This window comes from Nerophis lumbriciformis, linkage group LG23 (assembly GCF_033978685.3).
Source record: "Nerophis lumbriciformis linkage group LG23, RoL_Nlum_v2.1, whole genome shotgun sequence".
NCBI classification, from domain to species: domain Eukaryota; kingdom Metazoa; phylum Chordata; class Actinopteri; order Syngnathiformes; family Syngnathidae; genus Nerophis; species Nerophis lumbriciformis.
In genome coordinates this window covers 31,829,556-31,845,909 of record NC_084570.2, presented here as the reverse complement: position 1 = coordinate 31,845,909, position 16,354 = coordinate 31,829,556, and the positions used below count along the sequence as shown (strand labels likewise).

General features: G+C 40.0%; 1 protein-coding gene across 2 annotated transcripts in view; it reads left to right on the top strand.

The window, feature by feature from the left end:
• mettl1 (methyltransferase 1, tRNA methylguanosine) overlaps positions 1–16,046 on the top strand; it is a 61,516-nt gene extending 45,470 nt beyond the window's left edge. The window contains exons 4-5 of one of the 2 annotated variants that reach the window (XM_061985408.2): positions 5,010–5,111; positions 15,718–16,046. In XM_061985408.2, the coding sequence (XP_061841392.1) occupies positions 5,010–5,111; positions 15,718–15,840 (225 nt within the window). In that variant the 3' untranslated portion in view covers positions 15,841–16,046. The remainder of the gene's footprint in view (positions 1–5,009; positions 5,112–15,717) is intronic. The other variant, XM_061985407.2, reaches the window with a different exon arrangement.
• The last annotated feature ends 308 nt before the right edge of the window (positions 16,047–16,354 follow it).

The window sequence follows — 16,354 nt, the reverse complement described above, 5'->3', positions numbered from 1 at the left end:
TGAGGACAAAAGTTGATGTATTCCCTTTTGTAACATACAAAACCCAAAACCAGTGAAGTTGGCATTTTGTGTAAATTGTAAATAAAAACAGAATACAATGATTTGCAAACCCTTTTCAACTTATATTCAATTGAGTAGACTGCAAAGACAAGATATTTCATGTTCACACTGAGAAACGTATTTTTTTTTTGCAAATAATCATGAACTTAGAATTTAATTGCAGCAACACATTGCAAAAAAGTTGTCACAGGGGCATTTTTACCACTGTGTTACATGGCTTTTCCTTTTAACAACACTCAGTAAAGGTTTGGGAGCTGAGGAGACACATTTTTGAAGTGGAATTATTTCCCATTCTTACTTGATGTACAGCTTAAGTTGTTCAACAGTCCGGGGGTCTCACATTTTCAATGGGAGACAGGTCTGGACTACAGGCAGGCCAGTCTAGTACCCGCACTCTTTTACTATGAAGCCACGCTGTTGTGACACGTGGCTTGGCATTGTCTCGCTGAAATAAGCAGGGGCGTCCATGAAAAAGACGGGGCTTGGATGGCAACATATGTTGCTCCAAAACCTGTATGTACCTTTCAGCATTAATGGTGCCTTCACAGATGTGTAAGTTACCCATGCCTTGGGTACTAATACACCCCCATACCATTACAGATACTGGCTTTTCAACTTTTCGCCTTTAACAAACCGGATGGTTCTTTTCCTCTTTGGTCCGGAGAACACAACGTCCACAGTTCCCAAAAACAATGTGAAACGTGGACTCGTCAGACCACACAAGACTTTTCCACTTTGCATCAGTTCATCTTAGATGAACTCGGGCCCAGCAATGCGTTTCTGGGTTTTGTTGATAAATGGGTTTGGCTTTGCATAGTTGAGTTTTAACTTGCACTTACAGATGTAGCGACCAACTGTAGTTACTGACAGCGGTTTTCTGAAGTGTACACACTGATGTCGCTTTTTGATGCAGTATATCGCCTGAGGGATCGAGGGTCACAGGCATTCAATGTTGGTTTTCTGCCTTGCCCCTTACGTGCAGTGATTTCTCCAGATTCTCTGAATACGGACTGTAGATGGTCAAATCCCAAAATGTAATGCAATAGTTAGGTTGATAAATGTTGTTCTTCAAGAATTTCCTCACACATTTGTTGACAAAGTGGTGACCCTCGCCCCATCCTTGTTTGTGAATGACTGTGCATTTCATGGAAGCTGCTTTTTACCCAATCATGGCACCCACCTGTTCCCAATTAGCCTGTTCACCTGTGGGATGTTTCAAATAAGTGTTCGATGATCATTCCTCAACTTTCTCAGTCTTTTTTGCCACTTGTGCCAGCTTTTTTGAAACATGTTGCAGGCATCAAATTCCAAATGAGCTAATATTTGCAAAAAATAACACAGTCTACCAGTTTTAACGTTAAATATCTTGTCTTTGCAGTCTATTCAATTGAATATACACTATATTACCAAAAGTATTTTGCCACCTGCCTTTACTCACATATGAACTAGAAGTGCCATCCCATGGAATTGTCCAACATGTTTTGGTATCCTGGAGCATTCACAGTTCATTTCACTGGAACTAAGGGGCCAAGCCCAACTTCTGAAAAACAACCCCACACCATAATTCCTCCTCCACCAAATTTCACACTCGGCACAATGCAGTCCGAAATGTAGCGTTCTCCTGGCAACCTCCAAACCCAGACTGGTCTATCAGATTGCCAGATGGAAGCGCGTGATTCATCAGTCCTGAGAAGTGTTAGGTGGGATGCAGTGGTGCTTTACACCACTGCATCCCACGCTTTGCATTGGACTTGGTGATGTATGGCTAGATGCAGCAGCTAAGCCATGGAAACCCATTCCATGAAGCTCTCTGCGTACTGTACGTGGGCTAATAGGAAGGTCACATGAAGTTTGGAGCTCTGTAGCAACCGACTGTGCAGAAAGTCTTTGCACTATGCGCTTCAGCATCTGCTCAACCCTCTCTGGCAGTTTACGTGGCCTACCACTTCCTGGCTGACTTGCTGTTGATCTCAAACTTTTCACTTTTCTTATAATAAAGTTGATTTTGGAATATTTAGGAGCGAGGACATTTCCCGACTGGATTTTTTGTACAGGTAGCATCCTATGACTGAAAGCGGCCCAGTCTTTCACAAATGTTGGTAGAAACAGTCTCCATGCCTAAGTGATTGATTTTATACACCTGACCAAGTGATTAGGGCACCTGATTCTCATAATTTGGATGGGTGGCCAAATGCTTTTGGCAATGTAGTGTAAGTTGAAAAAGATTTGCAAGTCATTGTATTTTGTTTTTTATTTACCATTTACACAACGTGACAACTTCACTGGTTTGTGGGTTTGTACATCTCATCAACAAAGTCACTTGTTGTGCCAGTGAAGAATGTCAGAATGCAAAATCTGTTAAGGCTCTTTGTCCTGCGCTCAAACTGTGTGTAGTCCACCACTTTCATTTGGAGTGGGGGTGCCCCACCTCCTTTCACCAGCAGCTTTCACCAAAAAATAACTGCTCCAAAAATAATATTAATTCATTGTTGTGCTTACCAATGACTAAAAGAAAACACACACGTTTTTTCCAAAACACTATTTATTGTTGGTTTGGCTAGTGCTAACAGTCTAATGTTACGTGTGCAACAGAGTAAAACATACAATCAATGTACGCAGCTCAAACTCCTCCTTCTTTATCTTATGGCGGGTCGCAACCACCGCTATTGGCAGCTCGAGCTAGCTAGTAGCTGCCTACTCGTGTCGCGACGGCAGAAAAGTAGTTCCTTGGTGTTAACTCTGTCCATATAGCTTGGTTAAGCTATATGGGCATCTTGGTAAAGAATTCCAAATACAGATGATGGGTCAGTTGAGGCCTTGAGTGAGCTCATAGACAGAAATCCCAATTCCATGTTTCTTAAAAGTGTAACAAAAGAAGAAATAATCAAAATTGTAAACAATTGTAAATCCAAGACCTCAACCGACTGTCATGGAATAGATATGGTAACGATAAAAAAGGTTATACAAGACATTTCAGAACCTCTGACATATATCACCAATGTATCATTTTTAACCGGTAAATTCCCTGATATAATGAAAATTGCAAAAGTCGTACCAATTTATAAGAATGGAGACGTACACCAGTTTACTAACTACAGACCAGTTTCATTACTTCCACAATTCTCCAAAATCTTGGAAAAATTATTCAATAGTCGATTAGATTTATTTATTAACAAAAGTGGGACGCTTGTGGAGAACCAATATGGATTCCGAGCAAATATCTCAACATCAATAGCACTAACAAAAATAACAGAGGAAATTACCAATGCAATAGATGGTAAAGAATGTGCGGCCGCAGTATTCATGGACTTAACAAAAGCATTTGACACAATTAATCATGATATTTTAATACGAAAATTAGAACGATATGGCATCAGAGGTTTGGTATTGAATTGGGTAAGAAGTTATTTAACCAACAGGAAGCAATATGTAAAGATGGGTGAAAATATGTCAACACGGCTAGATATATCCTGTGGTGTACCCCAGGGGTCAATACTGGGACCAAGATTGTTCAATCTTTATATAAACGACATTTGTAAGGTTACGAAGGACTTAAAGTTGGTTTTATTTGCAGACGACACAACTGCTTTCTGTTCAGGAGAGAGCACACAGAAGATAATACAAATAATAACAGAAGAAATGAACAAATTAAAAAGATGGTTTGACAAAAACAGACTATCTTTGAATCTCAGTAAAATTAAAATAATGCTATTTGGTAATAGTAGAAAAGAGCATCATACACAAATACAAATAGACGAAGTAGACATAGAAAGGGTAAAAGAAACTAGATTTTTGGGAGTATTAATAGATGATCAAATGAACTGGAAATCTCATATACAAAACATACAACATAAGGTGGCAAAAAACATTTCAATAATGAATAAAGCAAAATATGTCCTGGGCCAAAAATCACTACCCCTCGCTAGTGTTACCATATCTGAGTTATTGTGCAGAAATATGGGGAAATAACTACAAATGTGCGCTACATTCACTAACCGTGTTACAAAAAAGATCAGTTAGAATAATACATAATGTTGGATATAGAGAACACACAAACCCTTTATTTATTAAGTCAGAAATATTAAAGTTTGGTGATTTGGTAAAATTGCAAACAGCTAAAATGATGTACAAAGCAAATTATAACCTGCTACCAAAGAATGTACAACAATTCTTCTCAACTAAAGAGGAGAAATATAACCTTAGAGGAAAAAATAATTTAAAACATTTATATGCACGTACAACACTTAGAACTTTTAGCATATCAGTATGTGGAATTAAATTATGGAATGGATTAAGTAAAGAAGTTAAAAATTGTACTGATATGATCCAGTTTAAGAGGTTGTTCAAAATAATAGTGCTTACAGAGTACAAAAAAGAAGAATTATGAGAAATACTTTCAACCTTATTGAAAATAAGATATTCTTCATCTCAGTATGTTAATAATGACTGTATTAATTAATTAATTACATATTACAAAACTGTTGTATACTAATTCATAGATGTTATTTTATTATATAAAAAGGTCAGTAAATGATTCTATATATTTGTAAACGCTTGAAGTGGGAAAGGGGTAGGATTAAATAAGCTTTGCTTCTTCCTACTCCTTTTCGGGCATGATGTAAAATGAAATGATATGAAATTGTGTGATGTATTATGATGTAAGTGTGTTCATGTTCGAAATAAACTAAAGAAAGAAAGAAGGTCACAGTGTTGTTGGCGGTATTATGTTTTTTTTACAGCACTGAATATGCAAAATGGATCATACCCCCATTTCCTACATTGTGAGCCGCCACGTACTAGCTTTTTTTCACGATTTAGAATGCACAGAAAAGTGACGGACTCTTACATAAGAGTTGCGACTGATGGGGAAGAAGTGAAGTTGTCCTTTCGGTCTAGGTTTTTGGATCAATTGGTTCCCACTTTGACTTTTGTGTGTTTGTCTTGCACAGGGTCTGGTCTACACCATCACAGATGTGGAGGAGGTCCACCTCTGGATGGTGAAGCACTTCAGTGAACATCCATTATTTGCGCGGGTCCCCCACGAAGAGCTGGTAACTTCTTAATCCTCTCTCTTGAACCATTGGGTGTGTAACATACAATTAGAAACAACATCCAACAAAAACTCTAAAGCGGGGATTCTCAAACTGTGGTACGCAGGCTTCATCTAGTGGTATACCAAAGAATCACTCATATATTTCAACACAGTGGTGATGTTACACTGGCCGTAAATATTCTCGTTTTTAATGAATACTTAGGTCTACTACGCTACTGTACTTTAATCTTGTCATTATAGTGGTACTTGATGAATACTTAGGCCTACTGCACTTTAATGTTGTCATTATGGTGGTACTTGATGAATACTTAGGTCTACTACACTACGGTACTTTAATGTTGTCATTATGGTGGTACTTGGTGAATACTTAGGTCTACTACACTACTGTACTTTGATGTCATTATGGTGGTACTTGATGAATACTTAGGTCTACTACACTACTGTACTTTAATGTTGGTCATTATGGTGGTACTTAATGAATACTTAGGTCTACCACACTACTGTATTTTAATGTCATTATGGTGGTACTTGATGAATACTTAGGTCTACTACACTACTGTACTTTAATGTTGTCATTATGGTGGTACTTGATGAATACTTAGGTCGACTACACTACTGTATTTTAATGTCATTATGGTGGTACTTGATGAATACTTAGGTCTACTACACTACTGTACTTTAATGTTGTCATTATGGTGGTACTTGATGAATACTTAGGTCTACTACACTACTGTATTTTAATGTTATTATGGTGGTACTTGATGAATACTTAGGCCTACTACACTAATGTACTTTAATGTTGTCATTATGAAAGGGACACGCGGTAGAAAATGGATGGATTATGGTGGTACTTGATGAATACTTAGGTCTACTACACTACGTTACTTTAATGTTGGTCATTATGGCGGTACTTGATGAATACTTAGGTCTACTACACTACTGTATTTTAATGTCATTATGGTGGTACTTGATGAATACTTAGGTCTACTACACTAATGTACTTTAATGTTGGTCATTATGGTGGTACTTGATGAATACTTAGGTCTACTACACTACTGTATTTTAATGTTGTCATTATGGTGGTACTTGATGAATTCTTAGGCCTACTACACTAATGTACTTTCATGTTGTCATTATGAAAGGGACACGCGGTAGCAAATGGATGGATGGATGGATTATGGTGGTACTTGATGAATACTTAGGTCTACTACACTACGTTACTTTAATGTTGGTCATTATGGCGGTACTTGATGAATACTTAGGTCTACTACACTACTGTATTTTAATGTCATTATGGTGGTACTTGATGAATACTTAGGTCTACTACACTAATGTACTTTAATGTTGGTCATTATGGTTGTACTTGATGAATACTTAGGTCTACTACGCTACTGTACTTTAATGTCATTATGATGGTACTTGATGAATACTTAGGTCTACTACACTAATGTACTTTAATGTTGGTCATTATGGTGGTACTTGATGAATACTTAGGTCTACTACACTAATGTACTTTAATGTTGGTCATTATGGTGGTACTTGATGAATACTTAGGTCTACTACACTACTGTACTTTAATATCATTATGATGGTACTTGATGAATACTTAGGTCTACTACACTAATGTACTTTAATATCATTATGATGGTACTTGATGAATACTTAGGTGTACTACACTAATGTACTTTAATGTTGGTCATTATGGTGGTACTTGGTGAATACTTAGGTCTACTACGCTACTGTACTTTAATGTCATTATGGGGGTACTTGATGAATACTTAGGTCTACTACACTACTCTATTTTAATGTTATTATGGTGGTACTTGATGAATACTTAGGTCTACTACACTACTGTATTTTAATGTCATTATGGTGGTACTTGATGAATACTTAGGTCTACTACACTAATGCACTTTAATGTTGGTCATTATGGTGGTACTTGATGAATACTTAGGTCTACTACACTACTGTATTTTAATGTTGTCATTATGGTGGTACTTGATGAATACTTAGGCCTACTACACTAATGTACTTTAATGTTGTCATTATGAAAGGGACACGCGGTAGAAAATGGATGGATGGATGGATTATGGTGGTACTTGATGAATACTTAGGTCTACTACACTACGTTACTTTAATGTTGGTCATTATGGCGGTACTTGATGAATACTTAGGTCTACTACACTACTGTATTTTAATGTCATTATGGTTGTACTTGATGAATACTTAGGTCTACTACGCTACTGTACTTTAATGTCATTATGATGGTACTTGATGAATACTTAGGTCTACTACACTAATGTACTTTAATGTTGGTCATTATGGTGGTACTTGATGAATACTTAGGTCTACTACACTAATGTACTTTAATGTTGGTCATTATGGTGGTACTTGATGAATACTTAGGTCTACTACACTACTGTACTTTAATATCATTATGATGGTACTTGATGAATACTTAGGTCTACTACACTAATGTACTTTAATATCATTATGATGGTACTTGATGAATACTTAGGTCTACTACACTAATGTACTTTAATGTTGGTCATTATGGTGGTACTTGATGAATACTTAGGTCTACTACGCTACTGTACTTTAATGTCATTATGGTGGTACTTGATGAATACTTAGGTCTACTACACTACTGTACTTTAACGTTGGTCATTATGGTGGTACTTGATGAACACTTAGGTCTACTACACTAATGTACTTTAATGTTGGTCATTATGGTGGTACTTGGTGAATACTTAGGTCTACTACGCTACTGTACTTTAATGTCATTATGGTGGTACTTGATGAATACTTAGGTCTACTACACTACTCTATTTTAATGTTATTATGGTGGTACTTGATGAATACTTAGGTCTACTACACTACTGTACTTTAATGTTGGTCATTATGATGTTACTTGATGAATACTTAGGTCTACTACACTACTCTACTTTAATGTTGGTCATTATGTTGGTACTTGGTGAAAGAAGTTTGAGAACCACTGCTGTAAAATAAAAATAAACATAATCCCTTCTGTTGTACAATGTTGAAATACAACTGTGTGAGTGACAGGGGACAATAAGTGGCCACCACAGATATAACAATCTTGGTCAAATATTGTAACGAGGTCCATCGATCGCTTGTTTTGAGCAAAACTGCTTACTGCCGGCCGTAACCACACCAAAAAAAACAAAACATTAGCAAAAAACGATTTTCTAATAAAACTTGTCATTTTCTGCCACACAAAGCAGCTCTCTGACATTTGTCATACCAACAGCAGCCTCTGTCTCTCTCTGTCTGGCGCCAACAGATGTGAGACTCAGCCAAGGAAGCGTTGACGGCCACACATGGACTGTAAATGTCATCAACAGCGTGTGTCATGTGTGCATGTCGCTGTTTTGCTCGTTAGCTTATCGCTAACAGTGCCGCAGAGTAAATATGTAAATACATATACAGTGGAAACTCTATTTATGACCTTAATTGCTTCTTGAACATGGTTCCTAAACCGAAAATCTCGTATAGTGAAGCAGTGTTTCCCGTAAGAATCAATGGAAACTTGAATAATTGGTTCTAGCCTCGACTAAAGTCCCTATTTTAGTCAAAAACTGCTCACAAAAACCACCATAATGTGTGTATGTATATATATATATATATATATATATATATATATATATATATATATATATATATATATATATACTGTAGATATATATATATATATATATGTATGTATTAGGGTTGTAAGGTATACCGGTATTAGTATAGTACCGCGATACAAATGAATCATATTCGGTACTATACCGCCTCTGAAAAGTACTGGTATGTTGTCTAGTATGTTCACTATTTTATTTAAGGACAAACTTGCAATAATACACATATGTTTAATGACATCACATTGACAAAGATAAGACCTACTGGAGGAAAATTCTGTGGTCAGATGGAACACAAATTGAGCTGTTTGGCCACAATACCCAGCAATATGTTTGGAGGAGAAAAGGTGAGGCCTTTAATCCCAGGAACACCATGCCTACCGTCAATCATGGTGGTGGTAGTATTCTGCTCTGGGGCTGTTTTGCTGCCAATGGAACTGGTGCTTCAAATGGGACAATGAAAAAGGAGGATTACCTCTAAATTCTTCAGGACAACCTAAAATTATCAGCCCAGAGGTTGGGTCTTGGGCGCAGTTGGGTGTTCCAACAGGACAATGACCCTAAACACACGTCAAAAGTGGTAAAGGAATGGCTAAATCAGGCTAAAATAAAGGTTTTACAATGGCCTTCCCAAAGTCCTGACTTAAATGTGTGGACAATGCTGAAGAAACAAGTCTATGTCAGAAAACCAACCAATTTAGCTGAACTGCACCAATTTTGTCAAGAGGAGTGGTCAAAAATTCAAGCAGAATCTTGCCAGAAGCTTGTGGATGGCTACCAAAAGTGCCTTATTGCAGTGAAACTTGCCAAGGGACATGTACGTAAGCAAATATTAACATTGCTGTATGTATACTTTTGATTCAGCAGATTTGGTCAAATTTTCAGTAGACCCATAATAAATTCATAAAAGAACCAAACTTCATGAATGTTTTTTTGACCAACAAGTATGTGCTCCAATCACTCTATCACAAAAAAATAAGAGTTGTAGAAATGATTGGAAACTCAAGACAGCCATGACATTATGTTCTTTACAAGTGTATGTAAACTTTTGACCACGACTGTATATATCAGAATCAAAAATACTTTATTAATCCCCGAGGGGAAATTAAAATTTTCAGCACAATCCCATATCTGTGTGTGTGTGTATGTATGTATGTATGTGTGTGTGTATATATATATATATATATATATATATATATATATATATATATATATATATATACTTGCCCATATATATATATATATATATATATATATATATATATATGGGATTTATATACATATAAAACATAAGGAAGTAATGGCTCAACAATCTTTTTTAATTGTTTTTATAAACAATACAGCAAGCTTAAATGTCAACATACACACACACACACACGTCTCTTTGGCGCACTTTAAAATGTTAACCACCATGTTGCTTCAATAAAAAACAAAAAATGGAAAATAATGTTCCCTTGTGTCCATGAATATTCCTGGCATCGTTGAATACTCTAGGCGTTTCTGAGTGATAAATGAGCAGTGGCGTCATGTAGTCACCACTAGCGTTAGCATAAACGAGCAGTGTGAGGCCATCCTTCACCGGCTTATGTCCCGGTAGTGCCTTCACCTTCGCTGTAAAAGAAGGTCTGCCGTGACATCTTCTCGGTCTCATCACAACTAAAGACTTGCTGCAGAACAAAGCCCCCTTGGTGGATAGCATTCATGAAATATGTGCTTGATAACTCCTCTGCGCTAGATTTGTCGGAGTTAGCAGCCTCGCCACGCTGCTCCATGCTGTGACTAAGCTGTGTCCTCTTTGTAAAGTTTTCCAACCACCCACGGCTCACCTTAAATTGTTCTTTCGTGCCATACAAATGGCGAGCTTTTTCGCAAACGATAGGATTGAAAATGCCATGACCCGCTTGCTGCTTCTTATCCACATGTGCTACAGCTTTTCAACCTGCTCTTGCACTTTTTCTTTGTCCTTGCGCAGATATTTAACCCCTTAGACAAAGTCAGCAACCATATAAACTTCCTTTTGGATAATGGGTGCAATTGTGGACGTGTTTCTTGAAGCGAAGTGAAGGTGCCCCAAGTTGAAGCTAACTGGCCTAAACGCTAAGTCAGAGCAGTTGCCTAGCACAGTGTTTTTCAACCACTGTGCCGCGGCTCACTAGTGTGCCGTGAGATACAGTCTGGTGTGCCGTGGGAGATTATGTAATTTAACTTTATTCGGCCCGATTGTAGCTGAGATAGGCTCCAGCGCCCCCCGCAACCCCAAAGGGAATAAGCGGTAGAAGATGGATGGATGGATAGATGGGTTAAAAATAATTTTTGCAAACCAGTAATTATAATCCGCAAATGTGCCGTTGTTGTGTCGGTGCTGTCTAGAGCTTGGCAGAGTAACCGTGTAATACCCTTCCATATCAGTAGGTGGCAGCAGGTAGATAATTGCTTTGTAGATGTCGGGAACGTGGTTTGTCGTGATCACAATATGCGGGAGGCAGCGTGTAAGTAAAAAGGTATCGAACACTTAAACCAAAACTAAACAAAAGGTGAGTGCCGCTAAGAAAAGGCATTGAAGCTTAAGGAAAGCTACGCAGAACAAAACTAAAACTGAACTGGCTGCAAAGTAAACAAAAACAGAATGCTGGACGACAGCAAAGACTTACAGCGTGTGGAGCAGACAGTGTCCACAAAGTACATCCGTACATGACATGACAATCAACAATGTCCCCACTAAGAAGGATAGCGTCCGCACAACTTAAATAGTCTTGACTGCGAAAACAAAGCAGGTGCGGGGAATAGCGCTCAAAGGGAGACATTAAACTGCTACAGGAAAATACCAACAAATAAGGAAAAGCCACCAAAATAGGAGCGCAAGACAAGAACTAAAACACTACACACAGGAAAACAGCAACAAACTCAAAATAAGTCAGGGCGTGATGTGACAGGTGGTGACAGTACACCTACTTTGAGACAAGAACTGTAGTGATGCATGTTTGGTTATGGTTTGATTTATATCCAACAATTACGAGAACAACTTTTTATTGTCAATATCGGCTACTGAGTTTAATTCTTTTATGTTTTCTGCTGGTGGTGTGCCTCTGGATTTTTTTCAATTAAAAAAATGTGCCTTAGCTCAGAAACGCTGAAAAACACTGGCCTAGCAAATGAAGCCACAGCGTTACTGTGAGACTTTGGACACATTTAAAGTGTTTCTGATCACGCAAAGTGATCTCTGAGCGACACAGATCTGCTCCAATAATTGTGAAAATAAGCAAGTCAGAAGTGACTGTCGGGGCTCTTGGAAATGGCTGCGGCCGCGTAAACAGGATGTAAACAGGATGTGAATTCAACAATTCTGATTGGGCAACATGTCTATCACTCTAATGCCGGTGCATTTTCATCCGTTTTCTTTTAATCACACTAATTAAACCTCGATACTGTTTGGATGTCGATTAATCGTGCAGCCCTAATGCAAAGGTTTGTTAACCGTAAATGGAGGTTCCACTTGTAACGCTTGTGGTGAAACAAACAAGTACTGTTCACCCACACTCTGCAATCATTTAGTAAGAATGTTCATTTATGGATATCAATCATGAAGTTATGTTACTAGATTACAGAAATGCTCCAAAAGATATACCGTATTTTCCGCACTATAAGCCGCCCCGGGTTATTAGCCGCACCTTCAATGAATGGCATATTTCAAAACTTTGTCCACCTATAAGCCGCCCCGGACTATAAGCCGCGCCTACGCTGCACTAAAGGGAATGTCAAAAAAACAGTCAGATAGGTCAGTCAAACTTTAATAATATATTAAAAACCAGCGTTCTAACAACTCTGTTCACTCCCAAAATGTACGCAAATGTGCAATCACAAACATAGTAAAATTCAAAATAGTGCAGAGCAATAGCAACATAATGTTGCTCGAACGTTAATGTCACAACACACAAAATAAACATAGCGCTCACTTTCTGAAGTTATTCTTCATTCGTAAATCCTTCGTCTTCGGTGTCCGAAGTGAAAAGTTGGGCAAATGTGAGATCCAAAATGGCCGGTTCCGTCTCGTCGAAGTCATCGGAGTCAGTGTCACTGTTATCCAGCAGTTCTGTGAATCCTGCCTTCCGGAAAGCTCGGACCACAGTTGTGACCGAAATATCTGCCCAGGCATTTACGATCCACTGGCAGATGTTGGCGTCGTCTGGCGCTGCCTCCCTGTCTTAGTGAATGTGTGTTCGCCTTCTGTCATCCATTGTTCCCACGCAGTTAGCAGTCTAGCTTCGAATGCCCTGTTGACACCAATATCTAGCGGCTGGAGGTCTTTTGTCAATCCACCCGGAATGACGGCGAGTATTGAATTAAGCGCGTAAGCGTGTCTCTTAATGTGATGTTATGAGCTAGCAAATATAACAACTACACTACCCAGCATGCAACGATAGTTACGAGCATGCGCGGTAGCCCTGAGAAGCGTTGTATGCTGGCAGTTAGAATGTGGTTATGAGCACGCTGTGAGTAAACGTTGAGAACTCAGTTAACACGCCTCGTCTGCATTATTTATAATTAGACAGACAACACACTTAATAGGAGCCATTTTGGGGTCTTTACATAAACACACAAATGGAAATGAAACGTCACATATCCCAGCATGCACCGCGCGCTTCTTCGTCATCCACTGTTCCCACGCAGTTAGCAGTCTAGCTTCGAATGCCCTGTTGACACCAATATCTAGCGGCTGGAGGTCTTTTGTCAATCCACCCGGAATGACGGCGAGTATTGAATTAAGCGCGTAAGCGTGTCTCTTAATGTGATGTTATGAGCTAGCAAATATAACAACTACACTACCCAGCATGCAACGATAGTTACGAGCATGCGCGGTAGCCCTGAGAAGCGTTGTTGTATGCTGGGAGTTAGAATGTGGTTATGAGCACGCTGTGAGTAAACGTTGAGAACTCAGTTAACACGCCTCGTCTGCATTATTTATAATTAGACAGACAACACACTTAATAGGAGCCATTTTGGGGTCTTTACATAAACACACAAATGGAAATGAAACGTCACATATCCCAGCATGCACCGCGCGCTTCTTCTTCTTCCGGGGGCGGGTGGTTGCTTACAGTACAAGAAGCGCTTCCTGTTCTATGGGGGCGGGTGCTTACCTTGGCGGTTGCTTACGTAGAAGAAGAAGCGAACCTGGTAGAGCAGGTGCGTATAAGGTGTGTTAAGAAGCAAAGTTAGGATGCCATCTGCTGTCGGAAGTAGGAACAACAAGCTGCATTCACACACTGTTGCATTTATAAAAGGCAAATGTCTTTGTGGCAGTCCAAATGTCTTTGTGGCGGTCCAAATGTCTATGGGGTGGTCCAAATGTCTTTGTGGCGGACCGAATGTCGTTGTGGCGGTCCCAATGTCGTTGTGGCAGTCCCCACGTTGCTGTGGCGGTCCCCACAACGCTGTGGCGGTCTAAATGTTGTTGTGGCGGTCCAAATGTATGTGTGGCATTTCAAATGTATGCGTGGCGTTTCAAATGTCTTGGTGGCGATCCAAATGTCTTTGTGGCGGTCCAAATGTCTTTGTAGCGGTCCAAATGTATGTGTGGCGGTCCAAATGTTTGTGTGGCGGTCCAAATGTCGTTGTTGCAGTCCAAATGTCTGTGTGGCGATCCAAATGTCTTTGCGGCGGTCCAAATGTCTTTGTGGCGGGTCCAAATGTGTGTGTGTCTGTCCAAATGTATGTATGGCGGTCCAAATGTCTTTGTGGCGATCCAAATGCACGTGTGGCTGTTCAAATGTATGTGTGGCAGTCCAAATGTCTGTGTGGCGGTCCAAGCGTCTGTGGCGGTCCAAACGTCTGTGTGGCGGTCCAAACGTCTGTGTGGCGGTCCAAACGTCTGTGTGGCGGTCCAAACGTCTGTGTGGCGGTCCAAACGTCTGTGTGGCGGTCCAAATGTCTTTGTGGCGGTCCAAATTTATGTGTGGCGGTCCAAATGTCGTTGCGGCGGTCCAAATGTCTTTGTGGCGGTCCAAATGTATGTGTGGCGGTCCAAATGTTTGTGTGGCGGCCCAAATGTCGTTGTTGCAGTCCAAATGTCTGTGTGGCGATCCAAATGTCTTTGCGGCGGTCCAAATGTCTTTGTGGCGGGTCCAAATGTGTGTGTGTCTGTCCAAATGTATGTATGGCGGTCCAAATGTCTTTGTGGCGATCCAAATGCACGTGTGGCTGTTCAAATGTATGTGTGGCAGTCCAAATGTCTGTGTGGCGGTCCAAGCGTCTGTGGCGGTCCAAACGTCTGTGTGGCGGTCCAAACGTCTGTGTGGCGGTCCAAGCGTCTGTGGCGGTCCAAACGTCTGTGTTGCGGTCCAAATGTCTGTGTTGCGGTCCAAATGTCTGTGTGGCGGTCCAAAAGTCTGTGTGGCGGTCCAAATGTCTGTGTGGCGGTCCAAACGTCTGTGTGGCGGTCCAAACGTCTGTGTGGCGGTCCTAATGTCTGTGTGGCGGTCCAAACGTCTGTGTGGCGGTCCAAACGTTTGTGTGGCGGTCCTAATGTCTGTGTGGCGGTCCAAACGTCTGTGTGGCGGTCCAAACGTCTGTGTGGCGGTCCAAACGTCTGTGTGGCGGTCCAAACGTCTGTGTGGCGGTCCAAACGTCTGTGTGGCGGTCCAAATGTCTTTGTGGCGGTCCAAATTTATGTGTGGCGGTCCAAATGTCGTTGCGGTGGTCCAAATGTCGTTGCGGTGGTCCAAATGTCTCTGTGGCGGTCCAAACGTATGTGTGGCTGTCCAAATGTCTTTGTAGCGGTCCAAATGTATGTGTGGCGGTTCAAATGGCTTTGTGGCGATCCAAATGTATGTGTGGCAGTCCAAATGTCTGTGTGGCGGTCCAAATGTCTGTGTGGCGATCCAAATGTATGTGTGGTGGGTGGCAACAAATAGATGAATGAATGCATGAGAAGCACTGAAATGTGTCTTTGTGTTTGTGCAGGCTGATGATATCATCACATCACGTCTGGGCAGCTGCACAGAGGAAGGGAAAAAAGTGCAGAGAAACGGAGGACAGAATTTTCTGGCAGTTTTCCGGCGGATTGAAGATCCAATATCAGACTGAAAACATTGAAAATACTTTGAAGTGTTAAACTGCACAGAAAGGTGACTATCTTCACACACTTAATCCATCATGGCCGCTTTTTGTCACCTTTTTTATATATTTTTTTTACTTTGGATTCAAATACTTCAGTTGATTGAACAATAAAAAGAGCAGCTTATTCAAAAAGTGTTCTTGAGTCAGAAGCATGTGGAAAAGGAAAATTTTTTATAGTAAAACTTGTCCATTCTTCCTCTTTTCTTGTACCTTGCATTTTTTTATTGGATCCAAGCTGCAGGCAGGTTTGTCATTCTGACTGTAATGATCTAGTGGAGCACACAGCACCTCGGGAATAGATGATCTTTGACCTGCTCTCTGTCCACCTTCAATGTCTTGGTGGTCATTGTGATGTCAGGAGTGTGATGAAGAACAATACCTCATTTAGTACTTCACTACATTCTAAAGTATTCACAGTACATACACTAAGTATTCACAGTACATCCTAAAGTATTCACAGTACATCCACTAAGTATTCACA